Source organism: Pelobates fuscus, chromosome 4 (assembly GCF_036172605.1).
Source record: "Pelobates fuscus isolate aPelFus1 chromosome 4, aPelFus1.pri, whole genome shotgun sequence".
Classification (NCBI taxonomy): Eukaryota; Metazoa; Chordata; class Amphibia; order Anura; family Pelobatidae; genus Pelobates; species Pelobates fuscus.
In genome coordinates this window covers 315,738,592-315,765,922 of record NC_086320.1, presented here as the reverse complement: position 1 = coordinate 315,765,922, position 27,331 = coordinate 315,738,592, and the positions used below count along the sequence as shown (strand labels likewise).

The window sequence follows — 27,331 nt, the reverse complement described above, 5'->3', positions numbered from 1 at the left end:
GAGGGGGTGGATTAATTAAAGGGGGGTGTATTAATTAGAGTGGGGTGTATTAATTTTAGGGGGGTGTATTAGTTAGAGGGGGTGTATTAATTAGAGGGGGGTGTATTAATTAGAGGGGGTGTATTAATTAGAGGGGGGTGTATTAATTAGAGGGGGTGTATTAATTAGAGGGGGGTGTATTAATTAGAGGGGGGTGTATTAATTAGGGGGGGTGTATTAATTAGAGGGGGTGTATTAATTAGAGGGGGGTGTATTAATTAGAGGGGGTGTATTAATTAGAGGGGGGTGTATTAATTAGAGGGGGTGTATTAATTAGAGGGGGGTGTATTAATTAGAGGGGGTGTATTAATTAGAGGGGGGTGTATTAATTAGAGGGGGTGGATTAATTAGAGGGGGGTGGATTAATTAGAGGGGTGGATTAATTAGAGGGGGGTGGATTAATTAAAGGGAGGGTGGATTAATTAGAGGGAGTGGATTAATTAGAGGGGGTGGATTAATTAGGGGGGTGGATTAATTAGAGGGGGTGGATTAATTAGAGGGTGGTGGATTAATTAGAGGGGGGTGGATTAATTAGAGGGGCTGAAATAATTAAAGGGGGTGGATTAATTAGAGGGGGTGTATTAATTAGAGGGGGGTGTATTAATTAGAGGGGGTGTATTAATTAGGGGGGGGTGTATTAATTAGAGGGGGGTTGTGGCGAAACCGACCTCGCCACGTGTCCTTGGAGGGGGCTGCTTGCCCGCCTCTTGCCTTTGGACTATGGACCAGACCATATGTGAATGTGTTAACCCAGATAGTTATGCCATGGAGCCCATTCGTGTAGTTAAAGACTTCGGCTCCGTGGCGAGTGAACTGTGTGAGTAGGATCTGCGCGCTATTCGGTAGTTTTGTGCGCGCAGATCCCAGCTATCTGGGGATAGGTGAAATGTCTGCGTGTTATGTGTAAAAGGTGAATTTATGTATTTTAAAGTGTTTTACTGTCTTTGTGCTCCCATGTGCTCAATGGAGTCTGTCTCTGTGCTGGAGATAATTGAATTACTTCTCCAGCACAGAGAAGGCTCTGTAAAAACCCATCTGAGCTGGAAAACTAGGGGTTTTAAAAGATACTTTACTAACTTTTGAACCCCTGGTCTGATCCATGCCATTTTTTAATATGTTGTTCCCCTGAATGGATTGATTGTGGATATGTAATTTTGTGTGAATGTGATGTATGGTTTTGAAGTTATAAATATTGTGTAAAAAGTATATTTTAAACTGTATGAATAATGGGATTATGTGTCACACTAAGGGGAGGGGATGTGTGGGAGGTAACATCTATGTCATTGGTTATTGTATGCCTCCCCCTGGGTGTGGCCTGTATGTGTACTCTTGTAATAAAAGCCAGGCTGGATGTGCCAGTCCAGAGTTCCTGTTTTACCCTCAAAGTGAAGTGTCGTCTCATTATTGGGGGAAGGATTTATTGCATGCTGTTCCGGTTGACTGCTAGGAGTGCAAGCCTATTCGTATGGTTCCTATTCAACTGTCTACAGCATTCAGAGGCTTGAGAGCATTCATATGCTTCTCAGATTCGGTGGTTGTGGTGTCTGCTGCAGTGCTTGAAGTCCTCAGGAGCGCTAGGAGCATCCATTAACGGAGGTACCAAGTCGGGGTGCCAGGCGATCCGTTACAGGGGTGTATTAATTAGAGGGGGTGGATTAATTAGAGGGGGGTGGATTAATTAGAGGGGCTGAAATAATTAAAGGGGGGTGGATTAATTAGAGGGGGTGGATTAATTAGAGGGGGGTGGATTAATTAGAGGGGCTGAAATAATTAAGGGGGGTGGATTAATTAGAGGGGGTGGATTAATTAGAGGGGGTGAATTAATTAGAGGGGGTGGATTAATTAGAGGGGGTGGATTAATTAGAGGGGCTGAAATAATTAAAGGGGGGGTGGATTAATTAGAGGGGGTGGATTAATTAGAGGGGGGTGGATTAATTAGAGGGGGTGGATTAATTAGAGGGGGTGAATTAATTAGAGGGGGGTGGATTAATTATAGGGGGGTGGATTAATTAGAGGGGGGTGGATTAATTAGAGGGGCTGAAATAATTAAAGGGGGGTGGATTAATTACAGGGGGTGGATTAATTAGAGGGGTGGATTAATTAGAGGGGGTGGATTAGAGGGGGGGTGGATTAATTAGAGGGGGTGGATTAATTAGAGGGGGTGAATTAATTAGAGGGGGTGGATTCATTAGGGGGGGATTACTTAGGGGGGTGAATTAATTAGAGGGGGTGGATTAATTAGAGGGAGGTGAATTAATTAGAGGGGGTGGATTAATTAGAGGGGGTGGATTAATTAGAGGGGGTGGATTAATTAAAGAGGGGTTGTGGATTAATTAAAGAGGGGGTGGATAATTAAAGATGGGGTGGATTAATTAAAGAGGGGGTGGATTAATTAAAGAGGATGTGGATTAATTAAAGAGGATGTGGATTAATTAAAGGGGGTGCAGCACGGGGGAAGTTTATTTAGAGGGGGTATGTTTAATTAAAGGGGGGTGCAGATTTTTTTTATTAAGGGGGTTGCAGTATTTTATTTATTTATTTTTATTTATTAAGGGAGGAATGTGCACTGCAGATTTTTGTTTTTTATTAAGGGGGTGTGCAGGGATTTTATTAAGGGGTGTGTGCATGTTTTTTGTTAGGGGGTTGTGAAAGTTTTTGTTTTTTATTAAGGGGATGTGCAGGGTTTTTATTAAGGGTTTGCAGGATTTTTTTTAATTAAGGGGGGTTGTGCAGGTTTTTGGTTTTTTTAAGGGGGTGTGCAGCTTTTTTTTTTTTTTAATTAAGGGGGTTGTGCAGGGTTTTTATGTGTAAGGAATGTATGAAATTTATGTGATCGGGGTGCAGGGTTTTTATGTGTAGCGAGTGTATGAAATTTATGTGATCAGTGTGCAGGGTTTTTATATGAAGGGCGAAGGGTAGGGGTTTTCTAGAAGGGGCGAGACCAGGGGCTTTGTAGAAAGGGGCAGGGGAGGAGTTTTCTAGAAGTTTCTCACCAGCCCCTTTCTACAAAAGCACTGGTCTTCCCCCTTCTACAAAAATGGCGCATTTATACAAAACCCCATGCCCTGGCCCCCTTCTACAAAACCTCTGCCCTAGCCGCTACATCTTTTGAACTCAAATCCCTTTCCTATGCTATTTCTAAGGATCAGCTCAATAAAGTGGTATGGGTGCCAGGTCCCTCTAGTTTTAACCCTGCAGCTGAAAACATATGTTTCACTGAGGGTTAATCCAGCCTCTAGTGGCTGTCTCACTGACAGCCGCTAGAGGCGCTTCCGCAATTCTCACTGTAAAACTCACCGTGAGAAGACGCTGGACGTCCATAGGAAAGCATTGAGTAATGCTTTCCTATGGGCAGTTTGAATGCACACGCGGCTCTTGCCGCGCATGCGCATTCGGATCTAACGTCGGCAGGGGGAGGAGAGGTCACCAGCGCCGAGGGAGCCCGACGTTGGAGAAAGGTAAGTGGCTGAATGGGTTTTAAGGGGTGACCTCTTCTCCCCCGCCGACGTCAGCTCCCGAGTGGAGCCGAATGCACATGCGCGGCAAGAGCTGCGCGCACATTCAAACAGTCAGGGACGGACTGACAGCCATTTGGGCCCCCGGGCGAAATTAGGTCCTGGGCCCTTTGAAGGCCAATATACAATGTGTGCAGAATTATTAGGCAAATGAGTATTTTGACCACATCATCCTCTTTATGCATGTTGTCTTACTCCAAGCTGTATAGGCTCGAAAGCCTACTACCAATTAAGCATATTAGGTGATGTGCATCTCTGTAATGAGAAGGGGTGTGGTCTAATGACATCAACACCCTATATCAGGTGTGCATAATTATTAGGCAACTTCCTTTCCTTTGGCAAAATGGGCCAAAAGAAGGACTTGACAGGCTCAGAAAAGTAAAAAATAGTGAGATATCTTGCAGAGGGATGCAGCACTCTTAAAATTGCAAAGCTTCTGAAGCGTGATCATCGAACAATCAAGCGTTTCATTCAAAATAGTCAACAGGGTCGCAAGAAGCGTGTGGAGAAACCAAGGCGCAAAATAACTGCCCATGAACTGAGAAAAGTCAAGCGTGCAGCTGCCAAGATGCCACTTGCCACCAGTTTGGCCATATTTCAGAGCTGCAACATCACTGGAGTGCCCGAAAGCACAAGGTGTGCAATACTCAGAGACATGGCCAAGGTAAGAAAGGCTGAAAGACGACCACCACTGAACAACACACAAGCTGAAACGTCAAGACTGGGCCAAGAAATATCTCAAGACTGATTTTTCTAAGGTTTTATGGACTGATGAAATGAGAGTGAGTCTTGATGGGCCAGATGGATGGATTGGTAAAGGGCAGAGAGCTCCAGTCCGACTCAGACGCCAGCAAGGTGGAGGTGGAGTACTGGTTTGGGCTGGTATCATCAAAGATGAGCTTGTGGGGCCTTTCCGGGTTGAGGATGGAGTCAAGCTCAACTCCCAGTTTCTGGAAGACACCTTCGTCAAGCAGTGGTACAGGAAGAAGTCTGCATCCTTCAAGAAAAACATGATTTTCATGCAGGACAATGCTCCATCACACGCATCCAAGTACTCCACAGCGTGGCTGGCAAGAAAGGGTATAAAAGAAGAAAATCTAATGACATGGCCTCCTTGTTCACCTGATCTGAACCCCATTGAGAACCTGTGGTCCATCATCAAATGTGAGATTTACAAGGAGGGAAAACAGTACACCTCTCTGAACAGTGTCTGGGAGGCTGTGGTTGCTGCTGCACGCAATGTTGATGGTGAACAGATCAAAACACTGACAGAATCCATGGATGGCAGGCTTTTGAGTGTCCTTGCAAAGAAAGGTGGCTATATTGGTCACTGATTTGTTTTTGTTATGTTTTTGAATGTCAGAAATGTATATTTGTGAATGTTGAGATGTTATATTGGTTTCACTGGTAAAAATAAATAATTGAAATGGGTATATATTTGTTTTTTGTTACGTTGCCTAATAGTTATGCACAGTAATAGTCACCTGCACACACAGATATCCCCCTAAAATAGCTATAACTAAAAACAAACTAAAAACTACTTCCAAAAATATTCAGCTTTGATATTAATTAGTTTTTTGGGTTCATTGAGAACATGGTTGTTGTTCAATAATAAAATTAATCCTCAAAAATACAACTTGCCTAATAATTCTGCACTCCCTGTATATGTATTAGATACATTTTAAATATAAGTTTCATATAATGTTGGGTATTACCTTTGTTGCTTATAATGTTGATTATGATTGCATGTTTGCATTTGAGCATTTAAAATCATCGTCAATGGACACTTTTGCATATTGTACTATTATGGATGCATATGTGTTTGTAGAATGCCAATATGTGTATTTTTATGGAATTTTGTTGTGTGAATACAGGAGTATATGTGTTTAAAGTATCGGTGTGTGTAGGAGTGTATTTGTGTGCAGTGCTTGTGTCTAAGTAAATGAAGGGATATAAAATGCATTTGTGTTGAAGAAGCTGTGTGTGTAAATGAAGGAGACGGCTGGTGTGTGAATGTCTGTCTGTATTAATGTGGAGAGTCTGTGTATTGATGCAGGGATAGAGTGTTTGTGTGCGAATATGAGCAGTTATATAATATACACACAGTTATACACAGTCTGACACACACAGTCAGATAATATATACACATAGTCATAATATACACACAGATATACATACAGTGACACACAGTCAGAAAATATACACAGTATGACACACAGTCAGATAATATGCACACAATCAGATCATATACACACATATATACATACAGTGACACACAGTCAGATCATATACACAGTATGACACACAGTCAGATCATATACACACATATATACATACAGTGACACACAGTCAGATCATATACACAGTATGACACACAGTCAGATCATATACATACATATATACATACAGTGGAACACACAGTCAGATCATATACATACAGTGACACACAGATAATATACACACAGATATACATTCAGTGACACAGTCAGATAATATACACACAGATATACATTCAGTGACACACACAGTCAGATAATATACACACAGATATACATACAGTGACACAGTCAGATAATATACACACAGATATACAATCAGTGACACAGTCAGATAATATACACACAGATATATATTCAGTGACACACACAGTCAGATAATATACACACAGATATACATTCAGTGACACACACAGTCAGATAATATACACACAGATATACATTCAGTGACACACACAGTCAGATAATATACACACAGATATACATACAGTGACACAGTCAGATAATATACACACAGATATACATTCAGTGACACACACAGTCAGATAATATACACACAGATATACATTCAGTGACACACACAGTCAGATAATATACACACAGATATACATTCAGTGACACATAGTCAGATAATATACACACAGATATACATACAGTGACACAGTCAGATAATATACACACAGATATACATTCAGTGACACACACAGTCAGATAATATACACACAGATATACACACAGTGACACAGTCAGATAATATACACACAGATATACATTCAGTGACACACACAGTCATATAATATACAATCAGATATACATACAGTGACACACAGTCAGATAATATACACACAGATATACATTCAGTGACACACACAGTCATATAATATACACAGTATGACACACACAGTCAGATCATATACACACATATATTTACACACAGATATACATACAGTGACACACACAATCAGATCATATACACACATATATTTACACACAGATATACATACAGTGACACACACAATCAGATCATATACACACATATATTTACACACAGATATACATACAGTGACACACACAATCAGATCATATACACACATATATTTACACACAGATATACATACAGTGACACACACAATCAGATCATATACACACATATATTTACACACAGATATACATACAGTGACACACACAATAAGATCATATACACACATATATTTACGCACAGATATACATACAGTGACACACACAATCAGATCATATACACAATGTGACACACACAGCCAGATGCACATAGAAACATATACACACAAATAAATTACTATACCATATTGTTAGCCACCCTCATGTCCCCATACCTTTTTGGTGTAGGAGGAGGATGGCTTCTCTGGGTCCAGTGGGGGGCTGGAGCTTGCTGGGGATGATAGCATCGGCTGCCAGGGGCTTCCATCTTTCAATCCTCCTTGGACTTGAGGCTCTCTATGCGATGGGAGGAAGTGAAGTAATCACTTCCTCCCAATTCAGCTGCCGCGCAGGGGAACTGCAGGGGGAAAGGGGCCCAGTCTGATGTGCAGATACAGTGCTCGACCGGGCCCCTGGTGGGAGGAGTTTGAAAAGTGTATAGCACTTAGAACACAGGCTCTACACCAGCAGAGGCCTGCAATGGACACTACAATTATGCCGGGTCAGATGGAGAGATCTTCCGATCTCCCCATCTAGACCATATCAGTGCATCCGGGCCCCTGGCTGCCTCGGGCCCTCGGTCCACGACAGATGTGCCCGAGTGGTCAGTCCGCCCCTGCAAACAGTCCATAGGAAAGCAAAAAATTGTGGGTGTTTTCTTACATTTTTATTATGGGGGGGGGGGGGGGGTGCCACGCTCGGGGTCCACCCCGGGTGCCAAATGCTCTAGGTACGCCCCTGCTTATCACAATTTATTGACTTCTTTCTCCAACCGATAGTCAGGACATGCCCCTCGTATCTACAAGACTCAATGAGTCTTTTAAAAACTTTAGAAGAACAAACATGGGAGGAAGGTCTTTTATTGAATACTTGCGATGTCACAAGCCTATATACTATAATAGATCATTCAAAAGGAATTGAGGCAGTAACTTTTTTTCTTAAGCAGTCTAAACAGTTTTTAGATATTCAAATTGATTTTATTGTTAGAGGAATAGAAATGATTTTAACCAACAATTTTTTTGGGTTCGATGGCGACTTTTATCTACAAATTAGAGGTACAGCTATGTTTATATACCAGGGACATGACTGGGGTGCAAACCTGGTCTCATATAAACGTTATATAGACAATATTTTTATCATCTGGAGAGGATCTGAAGCAGATTTTAATTTGTTTTTTTATCATTTAAATCTTAACCCCTTCAGGACGGAGTCAATAGTGCACGTTCTGATCAAAACAAAACGTAAACAAAAACTGGAATTTGCGCTATATGTCTGTTCAACCGTAATTCACCTCTTTCATATTAAATGCACCCACACTTATTATATATCATTTTGTTCAGGAGAAACAGGGCTTTCATTTCATATAAAATATTTATATATGAAACAATTTATTATGAATAAAATTAAAAAAAAACTGAGAAATTTGATTTTTTTTTTTTTAATTTGTAGTTCCGCCTCACATTTTAGCTGTAAATGTCATAATACTGTTAGGTTTTACTGCAACAAAATGCACATATTTGTAATCAGCGATGTCTCACAGTACCCCCCATTAACAGGTTTTATGGTGTTTTGGAAAGTTACAGGGTCAAATATAGAACGTTCCATTTTCAAATTGAAATCTGCCAGATTAGTAATGTTACCTTTGAGACGGTGTGGTAGCCCAGGAATGAGAATTACCCCCATAATGGCATACCATTTGAAAAAGTAGACAACCCAAGGTATTGAACGTGGGGTATGTTTAGTCTTTTTTAGTAGCCACTTAGTCACAAACACTGGCCAAAGTTAGCGTTCATATTTGTGTTTGTGTGAAAAAAGCAAAAAACTAATATTTGGCCAGTGTTTGTGACTAAGTGGCTACTAGAAATGACTGGACATACCCCATTTGCAATACCTTGGGTTGTCTACTTTTGCAAATGGTATGCCATCATGGGGGTAATTCTTATTCCTGGGCTACCATACGGTCTCAAAGGCAACATAACTAATCTGGCAAATTTAAATGTCACAAAAATGAAATGCAAGCCTTATATGTGACTCTCTAACTTTCCAAAACACCATAAAACCTGTACATGGGGGGTACTGTTATTCTCGGGAGATTTCACTAAACACAAATATTAGTGTTTTAAAACAGTAAAACATATTACAACAATAATATAGTCCATAAAAGTGGCGTTTGTTTGTAAAAAATGCAAAAAACGTAACTTTTACTTAAAATATCATCGTTGTAATACAATTTACCAGTTTTAAACACTAATATTTGAGTTCAGCTCTTTGAGAGCGATCACATGGCCCCCGGGGGCCTCATTTGCCGGAGGGGGGCTGCCTAGGCTCTCAGGCAGCCCCCCAGAAGAGGATCGCGGCGGAGGTGAGTATACAGTACCTCCTGGGGGCTTCAGCCGTTACGGCGTTCTATGCCGCCGCAACGGCTTTAAAGCCCTTTAAAGCCGCGACGGCATAGAACGCCGTAACGGCGTTAAGGGGTTAATGAATGGGGGGTTAACCTTACGAAGAATGTAAGCCCAAGCACTATAGATTTTTTAGATCTCAATATTTATGTCTCTGAACAATGTCTAAAGACTCAAACTTTTTTTAAACAAGTGGACGTAAATAGCTTTATAGAAACCAGTAGTTGCCATTATGATCCTTGGCTTCAGAATATCCCCAAAGGTCAATTTTTAAGACTCAAAAGAAACTGCTCAGATTTTACAGCACAGTCGTCAATTTTAAAACAGCAATTTTTACAAAAGGGGTACACGGAAGAAAAACTTCAGTAAGTAATTTAGATAGACCCCAATTATTAAATTACAGAAAGAGGGATCAAAATATACCAACTAAACAGATTCCATTGATATTTGACTACTGTAGTAATATAGGGTCATTAAAAAGGATCATAAATAATAATTGGAATATTTTAAACTAAGATCAGGATATCCATGAATATATTGGTGATAATCCAAAGTTTATTTTTAGAGGGGCAAAAAATTTTAAGCAGATTTTAACGACGAATTATGTGGACAAACAGGAAGGAGAGAGCAATAATTTTTAAAGTAATTGGTCTAAGACAACCAAGGGTTTTTATCACTGCGGGAACTGTCATGCTTGTAAGAATAGTAAAGTAGGCATAAAAAAGAAAGATCATTTTGTATCCAATATAACGAAAAAAAGGTACAATATTAACTATTTTATTACATGTGAGTCTAAAAATTTTATATATTTATTGCAGTGTACTTGTGGCCTACAATATATAGGCAAGACTTCCAGACCTCTTAAAATAAGGTTGTATGAAAAGTGTATCAAATCATTTCTTAATTAAACATAATTCAAACCCTAATGAATTAGAATTTACAGCAATACAGCAAGCAGGGCCGGCCTTAGGCCATTAGGCGCCCTGTGCGACAAGACTTCACGGCGCCTCCCCCAGCCCCTACTCCCCACCATGTTGCCTGTATACAGTCACACACACAGGTACAGGCAGACAGTCACACAAACAGTTAAAAGCAGACAGTCAGACACGCTCAGTTACAGGCAGACAGTCACAGAGTCAAACACACAGTTAAAGGAAAACAGTCACACACAGTTACAGGCACACAATCACGAACAGTTACACACAGCAGACAGTCACACATGCAGGGAGGCAGTCACACACACAGGCAGGCAGACAGTCACACAAACACCCCCCCACACACACACAGGCAGGCAGTCAGACACACACACACACAGGCATTCACACAAACAGGAAAACAGTCACACACATTTTAAGGAAGTACATACTAACACCTTTATCAGCTATGACAGCTGCCACAACCCCATATGGCTTAATGGAATACCCAAAAGCCAATTTCTCAGACTGAAAAGAAACTGTTCAGAAGCATCAGTATTCCACACTCAAGCAACTAACATGAAACAAAAGTTCATACAAAAAGGCTACAACCCCAAAACAATAGACAAAACTATAATATTAATAGATGAGAAACAGAGGGAATCACTATTGCTTCAAAAACCACCTAAGGACCCTCAAACCAACAGATTCACCTTTCCTCTGATATTCGACTATAATAACAAAAACAAACATATCAAAAAGATTATTAACAAAAATTGGCATCTACTTAAAGAGGATCCAATACTAAGTAAAGCCCTACCAGATAAACCCACTATAATATATAGAGGTGCACCTAATCTAAAACTACAACTTACAAATAATTTCACTAGAAATCAAAACATACAAAAAAAACAATTTTTTAACTATTAATAAAGGTTTTTTTTAGATGTAACACGTGCATATCATGTAGAAAAACACACAAAATGGAAAAATGCACATCAGAGCTTAAGTCTAACAGAAACAAAAAGCTCTTTAACATTAATGAAATTTTAACATGCAATAGTAATAACGTAATCTACATGTTAGAGTGTCCATGTGGACTACAATACGTCGGCAGAACAATAAGGCCATTGAAAGTAAGAATTAGTGAACACTGCAGTAATATTGAAAAAGGCTACAAAAATCACTCTGTATCTGCACACTTTTTACACCAGGAGCCTGTTTATATTCTTGGGTATTGCTAAATATAAACCACATTGGAGAGGGGGCGATACCATCAGAAACATAGGCAAGTTAGAAATGGAGTGGGTCTATCGTTTAGATACCCTCCACCCAAATGGACTTAATATAGAATTCGATTTGGTTCATTTTTTATAACTCATTTTGTAAAATCCATTTTTTATAATTATGTTCTATAATCCACTTTCAATGGGTGTTTATAAATTCTTTTACACCCTTTTCATGCAGAGACTACTGTGGTTTTATACTATTTATATTTCCCCTAGCTGTATATGTGATGTGGGATTATTTAAAAATACTTATTGTACTTGTATTCAAGTATTGTACTAACTCCATTTTAACCTCATATTGTGAATCCTCCATTTTGTCCTCCTAACCTGACTTCTTCATTCCTCCATTTTGTCCTCATAACCTAACTTGTTCATTTTAAAACTACCTTACATGACAGAATTTCCCAGCACATCTAATACAATAGACAAAGACTGTATTTAGTATAAAGACATGATTAACACAGGAACTGCTGACTTTTCCTTAACTTGCAACATAGTATAATTTGAAGGCCATGAGAACACAGTAGTAATGAAATGTTCTATTCATAAGAGAACTTGCACCTTGCCACGAGGCCTGAGATCACCGACCGTGTAAAATGACGCTCAAGACCCCCTTGTCCCCACCCGTGTCCAGAACAATCCCACCTCTTGGTGGGTGGACACGGGACTAATCACTTAGTTTTTGAGCCAATTAATAATATTGATAGGTGGACACGAATCCCGACACTTAACAATTAATCCAATTAATGATGTTTATTTGCTGATATTCTAATAATCAATGATGACGTAAAATGCCTCTTAAAAGGGCCTGCGCGCCCGCTTTTTAATCACTTGCCAATAAATTTTCTCGAAGTTATTTTAACCTGAACCTTGTGTGTCAGACTTAATTACTTCAGCGTATATACGCAATTCAATTTTATTAATTTGGACAGGAACAGATAGACATTTAAACATTTTGGTTTACTGCTAAAAAGTACCATAACATATGCATGTCCCCTTTCCATTTAAAGTATGCCCTTTTCCGATATGGCATCCTTTGAGCTCAATTTCTGTCACTAGCCCACATCCAAAATGGCGTCCGGAATAGTTTCGTTTATGACACTATTAAGTAACTTATTATTATATCCTTTATATCACTTATATACTCCATGTGTGTTCACATCTGTAATTATTCAAGTTTTTATCTGATCCAATATGTTATTATGTTATTGTATACCTTTGATTCCTATTTTTGAATTTTCCCACAAATTGCCCACATCCAAGATGGCATCCGGAGAACTTCCTGTCTATGCTATCTTGCTGGAAACTGGAAATGCGGAAATACACATAATAGAATCGATTTTCATCATCAGAGAAGGTATATAATCTCAAGGACCCCAAGCAGCAAGCATTCACTTTTGAGAAAGCTTTGGCGAAACGCGTCAAGTGAGGAAGAATTTTGGACTTTTATACAGGACTGGTTTTATAGTGTATTATTCACTTTTTACTTATTGTATTAAAGTATATATAATTTTTAAACCATCCAGTCATTTTTTTTGTCCTCCTTCCTATTTAATACTACTTTGCTGCTATACCTGGGTCCACTATATCCCGAGGTGGGGATTATTCCACCTGAAATTCTCCAAACTAGAGCAGGTCGTTGCTCTAGTATATGTAAGTAGGATCATCTACTCTTACTACAATATTTTATATTTACGTACTATACCATGTGGCGTATTTTACTCTTGTTTTTCATATAACGAATACTTACACCTATAAACTCACCAACGATCTGGAACCTCAAGAAATCCATAGACGGGATTATTCCGTCCAAGCTCTTAACACCGAGCTGATATAGCTCCTCAAAGTGTGAGTGTGAATATAACACCTTTGTTCTTGTGGAATTATATCGTTCATACATACTGTACCATTATTTGTATCATTGTTTTTCCTTTTTTTTTAAGTTACTCCGCTGGTCAGTATTTCTACTAAACGTATGTACAATTTCTGATCTTTAGCGCTGTTCACCTTTCTATTTTATCTGGTTTGGAGTCCTGCTGCTGTGGGAGTGAGGGGTCTGGAGCTCTTCATGCTCCTCTACCCTCACGCTGCGGCTACCTCCTCTCCCTACCGCGCTGTTTCCCTGCAGGATGCTGGAAGGAAGTGACAGGTTGTCACTTCCTCCCAGCTGGCCGACATTACAGGGGCCCAGCCGTGCACTCGACCGGGTCCCTGTTGAGCAGTAATGTTTCCCTGGTGCTATAATTATAGCACCGGGAAAATATTCCACGGCACCCCTGAGTGTACGTGGGGCACACAATTTGGGAACCGCTGCTTTAACCTGTTAAAACATTTAGGCTGTACTTTTTCTTGATGAATAAATGACCCCCAAGGATCCTTGCAAAGTATATCCTGTATTTCATCACCAGCAGGGTCAATACAGGTAATGATGTTACTTGTAATGGACTCAAATGATTTGACCAAAGTGAGCTATGTTTACTACTGCGGTAAAAGATGCACATTAAACCATGCAATAGAGACACCCTATGACACCCCCCCCCCCCCCCCCCCCCCCCCCCCCCCTAGGTGAACAAAATCTGGTAAAAATTACCATATTATGACAGCAGTGATAATCCTCATACTTACTAAAGCAAATATGGTCGGGATTCGGCTGGCCTGAGCAGATCTGCAACAACCGCCCAGCTCTTGCTAACCAGCCACCACATTAATAAAAAAAAAATAATAAAACAAATGAAATAAAAAGCCTATAGAAGTCCTTATCCTCCCTAGGGCATATTTATTAAAAACAATTAAAACTAGCACTGGGCATGCCATTTCCCATCCCCCTCAAACAGTGGCATGGCACCCCCTCCCAATCCCCAAGCCACCCCGCATTAAACTTAATCAGCCATACCGACCCCCCTACATACTTTATAGTGAGGAAGGGCCAATAAAAATAATGCCCGAAGGAAAAAACAAAAACCCTAAAACCAACTAATATATGCCAACCAACCAGACTGATAGCCAAGTCTCACTTCAGCTTGACTGTTCAGACTTTATGGAATAACCCAGTCAGATTTGGCAACCCTGCAAGCCAATGTGGTTATGCAACCTAATTTAGTTTTTTGAGCTTTGTTGTAAAATGGTCGTTAGTTCACTTTATCTTTTAGTGCTTGGTCCTTAGTCCCTTCCCCCATACGTGCAAAAATAGAAATACATATATTAAAAAAGGATCAGCAGGAATACAAGGACAGTCATCAGGACTTATACCCATCTCTCGAACTCATGTATATTTACTATTAATTCTCTTTACCTTTTTGGTTTTGCAAACAAAACGTTTTAATTACCGTTTTCCAGCCACGAGGCTCAAACGGCGCTGCTTACCTCTCCACCATCTGCAACGTCATTGAGGAGGCATAGCCCAATCTAATGCTCCTCATGGATGCTTCCGCATCACATGACAGTTTTACTTGGTTAGTTTTGCGGAGGTGCATACAGTGGCTGTCAGTATGACATCCTCTATAGGTGGACCTAATACTGCAATGTAAACTGCGGTTTCTAAAAACTGCACATTGCAGGGTTAAAGCTAAAACAGCACCTCACCCAGACCACTTCATTGAGGTAAAAGTGACCTGGGTGGCTTTAGTGGTCCTTTTAAAGTTGTTTTCTTACATTGTGAGGTCAACGCATCTGTAGACATCCATCCCTCCTTGGAGGCCTATAACAAGTTGATACTCCCAGGATTCTCATGGACAACACCCTATGTTCACCAACCAAAACATACCTTTTTTTCTTTCCTTACTTACCACATTTTTACATGCTATCTACATGGTTTGTATTTATTAAGAATAAAATAACAAAAAGAGTAATTTGTTAAATAAATTACACATTTATTCAATAATTATCAGCATGTAAAGCATCAGCTTAGAGAAAAAAATTTGAAATTAGTTGTTAGACATATTTCCCATTATTATTATTATTATTATTATTATTATTATTAACATTTTACTCAGAAGAATGCAAGTCTGGTGTTTTGAAAAGAAGAGCAGGAAAGCTTCAACATTTGATATTAATTCTGGAGGGTTTGGATAATTTCAAATCTAAAATACAATCTTCTGGGCCTGCAGATATGACTTTATCAATCATAAATTGGAACGGGTCAGCCAGTGGAACTCCTGAAAGAAAAAAAAAAAGAAAAAAATACATCAGAACAAGTAAATGAATACTGGAATTTACACAAGGAAGATAACACTACCATATATTTATGGCAAAAGATGGCCAGAGTTAAACCAAGTTCTTAAAGTGGCAGGGGGAAGCAACTGATATGGACTTTTAAAAATGATTATAGCTTTACAGCTTCAAAAAATGTTGTGGGTTGATTTTGTCTTTATGTATAATTAGTATGTGTGCGTTACTTTCCCACTACAGCAAGATATCATGTATAGATAACGGCTGATACTGAAGTGATTAGTACACCTAAACGTTTTAATAAAGACTGTTTAAAGGTTCTAAATAAATCTCCCGGAATAATATACTGAAATGTTGGAAAGCCAGTGGGGCTCATGTGCTTCTGGGGCCCCCCCAGCAACTGCCAAGCATGTCCATGTGTTAAGACAGCTCTGCTTGCGTGTTTAGTGCTTGAGTTGGTTGTACCTATGAAGAATGCATGTCTGCAATTAGATGTTTATATTCCTGTTTATTTTAATTTGCTTTTGTTATGCCCCCTCCTTGGAATGTGGAACATTTACTTTAAATGTTCCCATAAAAGCTACAATTTAAAGAAATGGAACAGCGTTGTCCCATTTGAAGTTTGGTCCTTCAATGTGCTCGTACTTCTGCTAAAGCATGGATTGTTTTGGATACATTATTCCTAGCACTGAGCAGGGGAGCAGTGTGGTGGAAGAAGAGCCCAGCGGTTGGTAGCCATGAATTTAGATAACTACAGTCGTGTTTCAAACTTTTCTGTTTAACATTTTGTGTGTATGGGATGGCCGTGGAGTCTTATATACATTGTGCAGACGCATGAAGAAATATTGTATCAAATTGTAAGTCATCCCAAAATAGTAAAAAGTTACCTGTTTCTTTCTGTCTGACTGCGGATCAATCATGACATTGATAAGCGATGGCAACCTCTTTTCGGCTAGACTTTGTTTTAGCGCAAGTTGTAGCTCGTCAGGAGTACGAACAAAGTATCCTTTCCCACCAAACGCAGTCATTACCTGCTCGTAGTGAGCATTTGGCTTAAGAGAAAGAGGAGGTGCACTGGAAATAGCAAACAGAATAAACCTATGAATGCCTAAAATATTGTTCCCAATTCGTAGTGGTGTCTGGTTTGTCACTTATGAAATTATGAATTCTGTGACAGAAAGTACAAAAATTTAGAGACCCAATTTAACCAAATTCTTGACAGATGAGCCAGACAAACAGAACAAACTACAGGATGCCTGAAAAATGAGTCAAGCATCAAAGGCTTATGTCTTGGCAAAGGAGTACTAAGTCTTGTGAAAACCATAAACAAAACTCAAACTAAATATGCCTAACCTGTGCGAAATTCAGCGGGCCAGTGAAATAAGACACCAAAAAGCCTGTTACTGTGCAGTGCTAGTTACTGAAGGGACTGACTGAAGACGCAACACCCAGGCTTAGTACTAAGGTATAATAAGACTGTGGCAAGGCTAGGGATCCTTTCAGCTAAGGCTGTGGCCTCATTCAAGCTAGCTGTAGGGCAGACTTCTATCAGTTGTATGATGATGTGAAGGAATTGGACAATTGGGAGTCACACACAGGTCATCCGGATACAAAAAAATAAAAATAAATAAATCATTAAAGGATATAAAGGAAACTATGAGATTATTGTTCTCAGTGCAGGACACCTGAAGCTTTATACGGAGATGGAAATCTACCAGGTTTAACTCTGGGGATAACATGTATATTGATAACACACATGGATGCGATCTCACACCCATAGCGGAGACTGGTGGTTCCGGTAAAAGGCCATCACACATGAAGGTTTAATTCCATCATTATTTTGAACATATTTGCGTAAGTGATGGTTTTCAGAATAGCAAATTTCATTAGTTTTCTTAGAAATATCAGTTCAGAAAACCACGGAAATATTCATAAATCCCCGCGTCGATTACAATTATGTACATTCAAAAAACAAAGTTAAGGCACGAAAAAGCAACAGCTGGAAACAATGCGACAGATTTAATAAACTGTATTAAAAAATATGAGATAGAAAAGTGTTAAGGACACTGTGCATCTCTTCTGATTACATTAGGCTGTTGGACACCCAAAGAAATGCATCAGATCATGCACAGTCTGGTGTACGTACAACTAGAATAACACTGGGATTGATGGGTGGAACACCAACATGTTCATTGCAATGAGTAGTGGACTTACTAAACTTTGGGAAAATCAGAGAGAGTTCTCCAGAAACTGAAGGAAAAGCCTGAGGATGGAACCTAATATACCTCTACTTGGGAAGGACACTTGAATGTATTCATAACCCATACACTTTGGGGATTATTGATATATATCATGGCCATCCTTACAAGGTTTGTCCTCCATGCAGGCGTATACTCACATAGACTCTGGATCACCAGACTTTAACATTTCAGCCCAAGTATCCTCATCAAATCCACTGTATATCCCATTGTTATTTACAACTATGATAATGATGGGCAGGTTGTATCTAGAGAGAATACATTTAAAAAAAGATTTGTTAAAGTACAGACTACCATCAGGATTACAAGCAGGGGCTATTCGCCGCGAGGCAAACGCGGCATTTTCCAGGGAGCGGCAAAAAAAAGCCGCCCCCAAATGCCCAAGGCAAATGTCTTGTTAGCCTTGCGGCTAACTGACATGCCGGCGGGCTGCTGGGCGATCGGGCGGAACTGCCTGGCGGTCGGGCGGCGCTGGTGGGCGGCCGGCGAGGGAGCTCTTCCCCTGAGCTGTCTGCTCAGCTCCCTCGCCAGCCGCAGAGTGAGGCTGGGAGGCGGAGCCAGAATATGACGTCATATTCCGGCTCCCAGCCTCACTCTGAGGCGCGCGAGGGAGCTGAGCAGACAGCTCAGGGGAAGAGCTCCCTCGCCGGCCGCCCACCAGCGCCGCCCGACCGCCAAGCAGTTCCGCCCGATCGCCCAGCAGCCACTGGACCACCAGGGAGGAAGAGACACCCCCCTCCCCAGCATTCCCAAAGGTAAGGAGGCTGGGGGGTGGGGGTGTTAAATTAAAAAAAAAGTGTTAAAAATTAATTTTACAAAAATGTGTTAATGTGGGTGTGTGTGTGTGTCTGTTAGTGTGTGTGTGTGTGTGTCTGTTAGTGTGTGTGTCTGTTAGGGTTTCTGTGTGTGTCTGTCAGTGTGTGTGTCTGTCAGTGTGTGTGTCTGTCAGTGTGTGTCGGTTAGTGTGTGTGTCGGTTAGTGTGTGTGTCGGTTAGTGTGTGTGTCGGTTAGTGTGTGTGTCGGTTAGTGTGTGTGTCGGTTAGTGTGTGTGTCGGTTAGTGTGTGTGTCGGTTAGTGTGTGTGTGTGTGTTAGTGTGTGTGTCTGTTAGTGTGTGTGTTTGTTAGTGTTTCTGTCTGTGTATGTAGTGTGTGTGTGTCTGTTAGTGTGTGTGTGTGTTTGTCTGTTAGTGTGTGTGTGTGTGCGTGTGTGTGTGTGTGTGTCTGTTAGTGTGTGTTTGCCTGTGAGTGTGTGTGTCTGCTAGTTTGTGTCTGCTAGTGAGTGAGTGTGTTTGTCTGTTACTGAGTGTGTCTGTTAGTGTGTGTGTTTCTGTTAGCTAGTGTATGCGTATCTGTCAGTGAATGTGTGTGTGTGTGTGTGTGTATTTAGAATGCGGGGCGGGGGGGAAAGGTTGGGTGGGGGTGGCGCGGGGGGAGGGGGGGTGCCTGAGTTTTGTCCTGCCTAGGGCAGCACAAAACCAGGATACACCACTGATTACAAGTCTAATATTTAAACATTTGATACACAAACCAAGGACATTGGTATGAAAGTAATAGGGACAATGTCCTCTATAGATTAGTAACGCTATAACATTTTATATTCATCAGAATATGTGGAAGAGTATGTTTAAATCACACTCAATACATGTAATATCTGGAACCAGTAAGGATTGTTCTGAAAATATTTTCCATAGTTAAAAGTCCACTTTAGGCACACATACCTCTTCAACTCAATGAAGTGGTCTGGGTGCCAGGTCCCCCTAGCAGCTGAAAACATAGCAGTTTCTGAGATGTTTACACTGCAGGGTTAATCCAGCCTCTAGTGGCTGCCTCCCTGACAGCCACTAGAGGCCGCTTCCACGATTTATACAGAGTAAATCGCACTTATTTGACGCTGGACGTCCTCACGAAGTCCAGCATCAAAAAAGATCCCCATAGGAAAGCATTGAGTAATCCTTTCCTATGGGTGGGTTTAAATGTGCGCTCAATGCGGCTCCACTCGGGAACCGACGTCGATGGAGGAGGAGAGGTCACCAGTGCCGAGGGAGCCTGGCGCTGGATTACGGTAAGCAAATAAATGGTTAATTAGCCATTTATTTGCCGCAGAACGGGGCCCTTGTCCCCTAAAAGGTGACATAGGCTCTATAGCGTTGGGAATACAAATATGTATTCCTAATGCTATAGTGTTCCTTTAATCTGTTTCATATTTCAAGTGATAGATTTACTTTTATTTTAGAAGTGACTGGGTAGTTCATACAAAGCAAATAACCTTGGGAGTTTTATTTCAAACAAATTTACCACAGATCACTTTCTTTTCTACATGATGCATATCCTTAGACACTACTGAAGAAAAAAACAAACAAAAAAAAAACTACTTTACAAGAAATCTTACCGGCACATTGTTTCAACTTCCATACCAGAAAAACCAAAGGCGCTGTCTCCCTCCACGCATATCACTCGCTGTTCAGGGCTCTGTTCTTTTGTTACCATTGCTGCTGCTATGGCAAACCCCAGGCCAACTCCCATTGTGCCAAATGTGCCAGCATCCAATCTGTTACAAAACAATGAGTTTGTAATGAGGATGTATTTTATGGTGTAATACACACATGTACATGCAATTTTTTAAATGCTGAAACAAATTGAACACAGAAAAATAAATAAAAAAATGAAGGGTTAAGTCTAGAACTTTAAATTAAGAACACTCCAAGCTTTTGGCTTGCCTTATGAACTATGTTTACAGAAAAAAATATTTTACAGCAATCTGTATCTTAACACTGCTTCCTCTGTCACCTTCCCCATTCTAAAATACTTATTTTTTGCTGGTCCCTAACCTGTATGTAAGACGAAAATATCAGATTTTCTGTACTTCCCTGCAAACATGCAATGTCAAATAACACAGCTGTCAACCAGAAGCACAGCAAAGAATTATGGGTTTAATTAATCTAATAACTAATATTAGTAGAAAGCTGGTAACTGATCTAGTTACAGAGAAGTCACAGAACCCACCCTAGAGTGGGGCAGTTTACAAAGAACTTTGAAACTTGCTAAGCAGTCTGTATTCACTACATACAGTGCAGACATACAGGCGTGATTGATCTGTGTCCGCTAGTGACTGATCCATTTGTACTCTCTGCAAAAAAAAAAAAAGCAAGCAAGTGCCCAACTAACGTTTAATCCATGCATTGGTATACGCATGTGCAAACATTCAGAACAACAAGCTACTTTCTGGAGTGGACAGAGCTAAAAGCAGATGAGACAGTGTGTGGTGATTTGTACAGAAACAAGTGAAAAAACACATAGCAAAAATATGCCTCAAGGGGAGTATACATACTTAACTGGATTTTCCCCTGTAAGTTACATTTACTCACTGCCCGACATGGACTTAAAACATTTTGCCAAAATATGGCAAAGGATTGAGGATCGGTAGCTTCTGCTTCCACATCTTGCAACTGTAAGCAACAACTAACGGCAACAGGCATCTTATGTGATGCCCAATAGATTCCTATGGTATTTCACGGCACCTGATCACAATCATCTGTAGAGACCCCCGTGCATGTTCCATAAACCATTGTTTTGTATCATCATAAACGTGGGCTCCTTGCAGATGAAGCTACCAGACCGGTTAGCAGAGCTCAAGTGGATTATGGTGCCACTGCAGAGAGAGATGGTCAAGCATCTTTCCCCTTCAAGAACATTACAAATAATCCGTCCCCCATTTTCACAGGTTCCCCGTGTTAGCAAACATGTCACTCTGGAGGGTCTATGTAAAAAATGCAAAGATCACATAAATGACAGTACCACTGTAAAGTCAACCTGTGACCTTACACTTTTTAATAAAAGGTAGATTATTTTTTTTTACATTTAAAAGAGCGGTGCCCAGGGGGCCCCAATTAAGAAATCAAACCATTCTAGAATAGTTTGGGTACTTACAATGGTGGAAGGTACGTAGAGAGCCTAACTGCCGGTAAGCCTTCCAAGGGACATCATCCACCAATCGTTGATAGCTAACATTACTGGCATCTTCTTAAACAATATAAACGAAACGTATCCACACTTCCAAAGAGCACCATTATGCATTTCTATGAAAGCTGGAAAATGCAACTGTCAAGAACCCCACAGCTTCATTGGACCCTTCTGTGTACTTGTTAGACATGGCACACTTGGGTATATTGGAAACAATTGCATATTACACAACAATGAAAGGTCCAATTTAATTAACTGTTGACTCATTGTGTACTATTATTTTGTGCAAGATCGTAAAGCAGCCATAAAAATGCTGTTTACCTGTGTCGTGGTTGGTAGTTCTGAAGCATGGTCCGGCCAATGTCCATCGTATTAGCTCCCTCACTCACAATGATGCAGTTACTAGGCAACTCCTCTCGGACATGGTGAAACACAGTGTAGTAATTCATAGGAAGGGAGGTTTGCGATGCCAAAGCCTAGAACCAGATACATCATTTATACATATCTTTATGGACACAATACACAAATAAGCACTACCAAAAGCTTTGCAAACAATATAAAAAGGAATAAACAAAAAAAAACCACCAGATGATATACACAAGTGTAGTTTGGTTAAAAAAAAAGTTTTGAATATATAAAGTACATTTATGATAAAATATATAGGTATCCCTTGAAGCATACATGACCAGTGAAGAGGCAGTTTTTCAAACCAGCTTTAATTTAATTATATAAAGCAAGCAAGCGTTACTGGCACGGCTTATTAATTCTGGGAAAAGGGAAGAGGATCTGAAAAAACAGGCATTTACAATACGGGGGAGAAAAACTATGGGGGGGGGGGAAGCAGTGGAGGGAGAAAAAAAAAAACATGTAGACTATAATAGAATGCCGAACGACAATCTGAGAAAAGATAGGGAATAAAAATGGAAGAATAATGACAGAATTGGCTTGCAAAATCATCCACAAAGCTATCACTACTGTATTTACACCTAAACATATGCAATGGGTTAAATTTTACACAATAAAAGAAACACATTTATGTTCACATTTTTTTTTTTTTTTTTAATTCTTTATTTTATTGTGCATAGCAAGAAACATACAATGGAGCAGGTAAAGCCACAACAGCAGTATCTGCCTTATCTGTCAACATATAGGAACAATTGCATGGCAAGTTAGAACATAGCACATTTTGTAATTTTATATAACGAAGTTTCATCGAGGTGTAGATCAACTTGTCAGTTATGAGTGGCTATTCATTAGGTACACAGCGTGGTTTTCTAACTGACTATGGCATATAGTTGAGGGTTACAAGCTTATTAGAGTAAGTTTACACCAGGCATGGTGCGCCATCAGCATCTTAATGCAAGAAATCAGCACATTATGTTCACATTTTTAACCCCTTCATAACAGATGGCATGATATGACCATCAGAATATAATTATATTTGCATAACCTCTTGGCCTGAAAGGGTTAATTAATTCAAGGATTGTAACGGTGCTCCCGTACTCAGGCTTACTATGCCCTTCTCAGATTAGTAGTGACAACAAGCAGCTTGTTGGTAATATATCTTTTAAATCGTTTATATTTCTTTGACATATGCAGTTTATAAAAATGGTAACTTCCCTTCCAGGAAAAAGACTCACGTTTGTATTTTCTTCATTGGCCTTTATTTTCGCCCTGAGGTCCTTCCACCAAGAAGAATCTGATGGGAACTTCCAGGTGGTTCTGCGCTGATGTTCTAAAAGCTGAAGGATCATAATTTTTTTTGAAACTCAAGTGATCATCTAGGTAGCAAAGATAAGCAGTATTCTAAAGGGCTACTGTGAGCACTATAGTCATAACAGCCTGTTACAGTGGTTATGGTGCTAGCAGGCTTCTGGTACTATCCCAGGATTGTGTTTCAAATGGGTTCCAGCACTTTGACACAATCAAAGGGTCCACACAGGTGCATGCAGACAATCCATGGCATCTAAATATTGATAAATTTACTATTCCTCATGCACTAATATAAGTTTTACATTCATGATACAGTGAAATAGGGGCCAGGCTATGGTCACATGTGGTATCCTCGGTCTGTATTAAACCACTGAAAAAAACCAAACATTTTACAACAGAACCAGGGGATGATGTCAAAAACCTACTAGCACTATAACCACTACAACAGCCTATACTTATGGTGCCTCTTTAAGTCATTATTTGATAACTGTTAAAGTGACACTCCAAACACCAAAACAACTTTGGCTTAATGAAGCAATTTTAGTTGATAGATCAGGGGTAGGCAACCTTCGGCACACCAGATATTATGGACTGTCTCCCATTATGCTCTTACATCCATAACGCTGGGAAAGCATCAGGGGAGATATGGTCCACGGGTTCCTACCCCTGGTACTCTGTTACAGATACCTGGTACCCCTGGTATAAATCATGCCCCTGCATTCTCACTGCTTAATGCTCTGCCATTTAGGACTTCAATCGCATTTGTTTATGCAGTTGTAGCCACACGTCTTCTGGTTCTGACATATTTATTTTTAGACCATACTCAAGTGACTGCTTACCCAGTCCAGCAGCATACAGTGGGGCTCCCTTGTACCAAGTCTCACCTTTTAGCCTACAGCATGAAATCCAGTTTGCGGCCTACATGGCCTAATGGGTTCTGATGAGATGAGAAATGGCCGATCTCCAGGCCTGGAGCTGCGGGTGCCTCTGACAACTAACGTTTGTGCCCTGTCTCCACCCCTTCACTTTGGACTGGTGAATGTTATCCCCGTCTTCACCAGGGAAGAATCTTTTGCGGTTCTTGAGGCACTGAACCTATATTTCACACCATTGCCAGTCGTTGTGGCAAAATTAAAATGGCCTCCATGTCGGCAAGGATGGTATTGTGTTCGACACAAGCCATTTGCTAGTCTGAATCACTCTACTACAAGCGACTGAAATAGATCAGTCTATTCCTCCTTTCTTTTTAATTTATGAAGCCTAGCCAGTAACTTAGTGCAAACTGCTGTTTTAAACATTTTTAAAGTTGTTTTTCAGTTGTTTTATTTTCTGTCAGCAAGCCATTACTTGTTTCATTAGCCCACCTTTTCAGACACTACCAATCCAATCTGGAATCAGTGACATCTTAACAGCATTATAGGCCCCCGGGTAAAGCATGTGTGAGCTCAGTGTTAATTATGGGTGCTGTGTGTGTTAGATGTGCCGTGTATGTGCAATGAGAGGTGCTGTGCTAGTGAGGGATGCAGAGTGTGTGTTTGTGTGAGGGGTGTAGAGTGTGCAAGGGGTTCTGTGTGTGAGTAATGCAGAGTGTATGTATGAGGGTTAAGGGAGCATATGTATATTATTTAAAAAAAAAAACCATTAAATAAAAGCTTTATGTGCTCTTTCCCCTTCCCCTTCCCCTTCCCCTCCCCCCCCCCCCCTTCTTACCTTTACCCAAAGCAAGTGAACAGGGCCGACTCTCCATGGGTTGGCAGGGGATATCAAAGCATCTCCCCTGTCGGCCCCCTGGTACATGGGCAACTGCCCAGCGAGACCATGCAGAAAGACGGCCCTGTCTGGAATGTATATTAGGATTGGTATTTCATTAGGAGTTTGTTTGATTATAAATACTTGTTGATGAGGACACAGAGAAAATTAAATGATAATTTTTCAATCTTTCGTTTTATTTGTGCATATGTTATCTCTCACTTATTACTTTATGCTGTGTGCTCAAATCTATTATTGGTTACCTGTTTAGTCACTGCATCGATGTCCCCCAGGAGACTGGCTGCAGGTTTAACATTATTACCAAGCTCTTCTGCACAAATATCCACCTGTAAAGGACCAAATATTAATTCATCATTGTCACTTCGGAGCTATAACTGAAAGCAACTTGCGAATTAATGAAGACTATGATATTTAACTGTTGATGTGTGACAGAGACAGACGAGAGGAGGGGACAAATACAGATGAGAGAGCAGCTGGTATGCCATGTCCCTTTCTGCTGAAGCCTATTTAAAAAGTTACACTGTCACTTGTAAGTATCTCATAACGCCGAATCTGTATAAAAAACGAATTTGTTGTACCTGAGCGGATTTATAGTTAAATGCAGCCACATCTCTTCAGGCACCAGTTGACATTTAAACATTTTATTTTTATTTATTGTCAGCACAAAACATTGATTGGTTGCAGCATTTAATATTAAAGGGACACTACACTGCCCAAATACAAAGGATAAAAATCACTGTTTAGTAGGTATACCCAAAAATGTAAACATGCATGCTTTTACTTATGCATTTTTTACATTGGGAGTATATTGCTTACAAGAGCTGCTGATCTTTTCTCAGGAACCTATGAAATCCCTTCTAACCCAGTCCAGACTTTTGCAGCTCGATGAGAAGTATTTGTGAGGCAGGTGCTCAGGGCAATTACCTGTATCTTGAGTTTAGCTCCACTGAACTATCCATACCAGGAAGTAACAGGACCCACACTTATCTGATTGACAGCCAGGGAGTGTAACAAGGTTCATTTATAAAAGTGCCCATTTTTATTAATCTGCATTTTTTGTAATAAAAAAAATAAATGTCACCCTTCACACAAAGCTTTTCAGAGAGCTGAAGTGCTTTAGAGGTGTGGCGTGTCCTTCAATAAATATTTTCAGTGCCATGCATAGCCTTTTTATGAACCATATAGTATTATATTTGATTATTTTTTTTTACCTGTATAATATTCACATTTTCTTGAAACCTTGGTGGGAGACCAAAGTGCAGAATCCAATTAAGCCGAGCACCAAGCAGTAATATAACATCAGCATTCTTCAGAGCACTAACATGAGAAGAAAGAAGTAGTATATAACAAAACTTAAAGACGGTATCCAGGCAACAGTTGTGAAAAGCTGAAATCTGCCTTGGCAGTTTCCTTCCTGCATTTGTCAGTTTTATTTGTTTAACTCATTTATTAACAAAAATCTTACCTGGTGAGAGGTAAAATATATATATATATATATATATATATACACACACACACATACACCACACAGTAACTGCCTTTTCTATAAATGATGGTTCTCACTTTCTGGAATCAAAATTAAAAGAACACCAAGCAGCAAAATCACTACACTACATCTTAATGTAGCTATTTTAGAACATAGGTGTTGCTCCTCTTCTTGGATAAAGTCAAAAACATTGCTACTTGTGAGAAACAGCAATATTTACATTTGTGTGAAAACGCATTTAGTGGCTGTCAGACAGCTACGTGAGTCACTTCCTCCTTAAGACCTTCAAAGGATTTTTTGCATCATAATTCCCATCATGCTGACACTGAGTGTATGGAATGCTTCTCACAGAGAGGCATCGGATCC

General features: G+C 40.1%; 1 protein-coding gene across 1 annotated transcript in view; it reads right to left on the bottom strand.

The window, feature by feature from the left end:
• Nucleotides 1-15,500: 15,500 nt before the first annotated feature.
• Nucleotides 15,501-27,331, bottom strand: part of HACL1 (2-hydroxyacyl-CoA lyase 1) — a 42,522-nt gene continuing 30,691 nt past the window's right edge. The window contains exons 10-17 of the mRNA XM_063452318.1: nt 26,691-26,796; nt 25,722-25,805; nt 23,637-23,738; nt 22,318-22,472; nt 20,426-20,584; nt 18,177-18,284; nt 16,666-16,852; nt 15,501-15,765 (exon numbers count right to left, since the gene is read on the bottom strand). Coding sequence (XP_063308388.1) covers nt 15,733-15,765; nt 16,666-16,852; nt 18,177-18,284; nt 20,426-20,584; nt 22,318-22,472; nt 23,637-23,738; nt 25,722-25,805; nt 26,691-26,796 — 934 coding nt within the window. The 3' untranslated portion in view covers nt 15,501-15,732. The remainder of the gene's footprint in view (nt 15,766-16,665; nt 16,853-18,176; nt 18,285-20,425; nt 20,585-22,317; nt 22,473-23,636; nt 23,739-25,721; nt 25,806-26,690; nt 26,797-27,331) is intronic.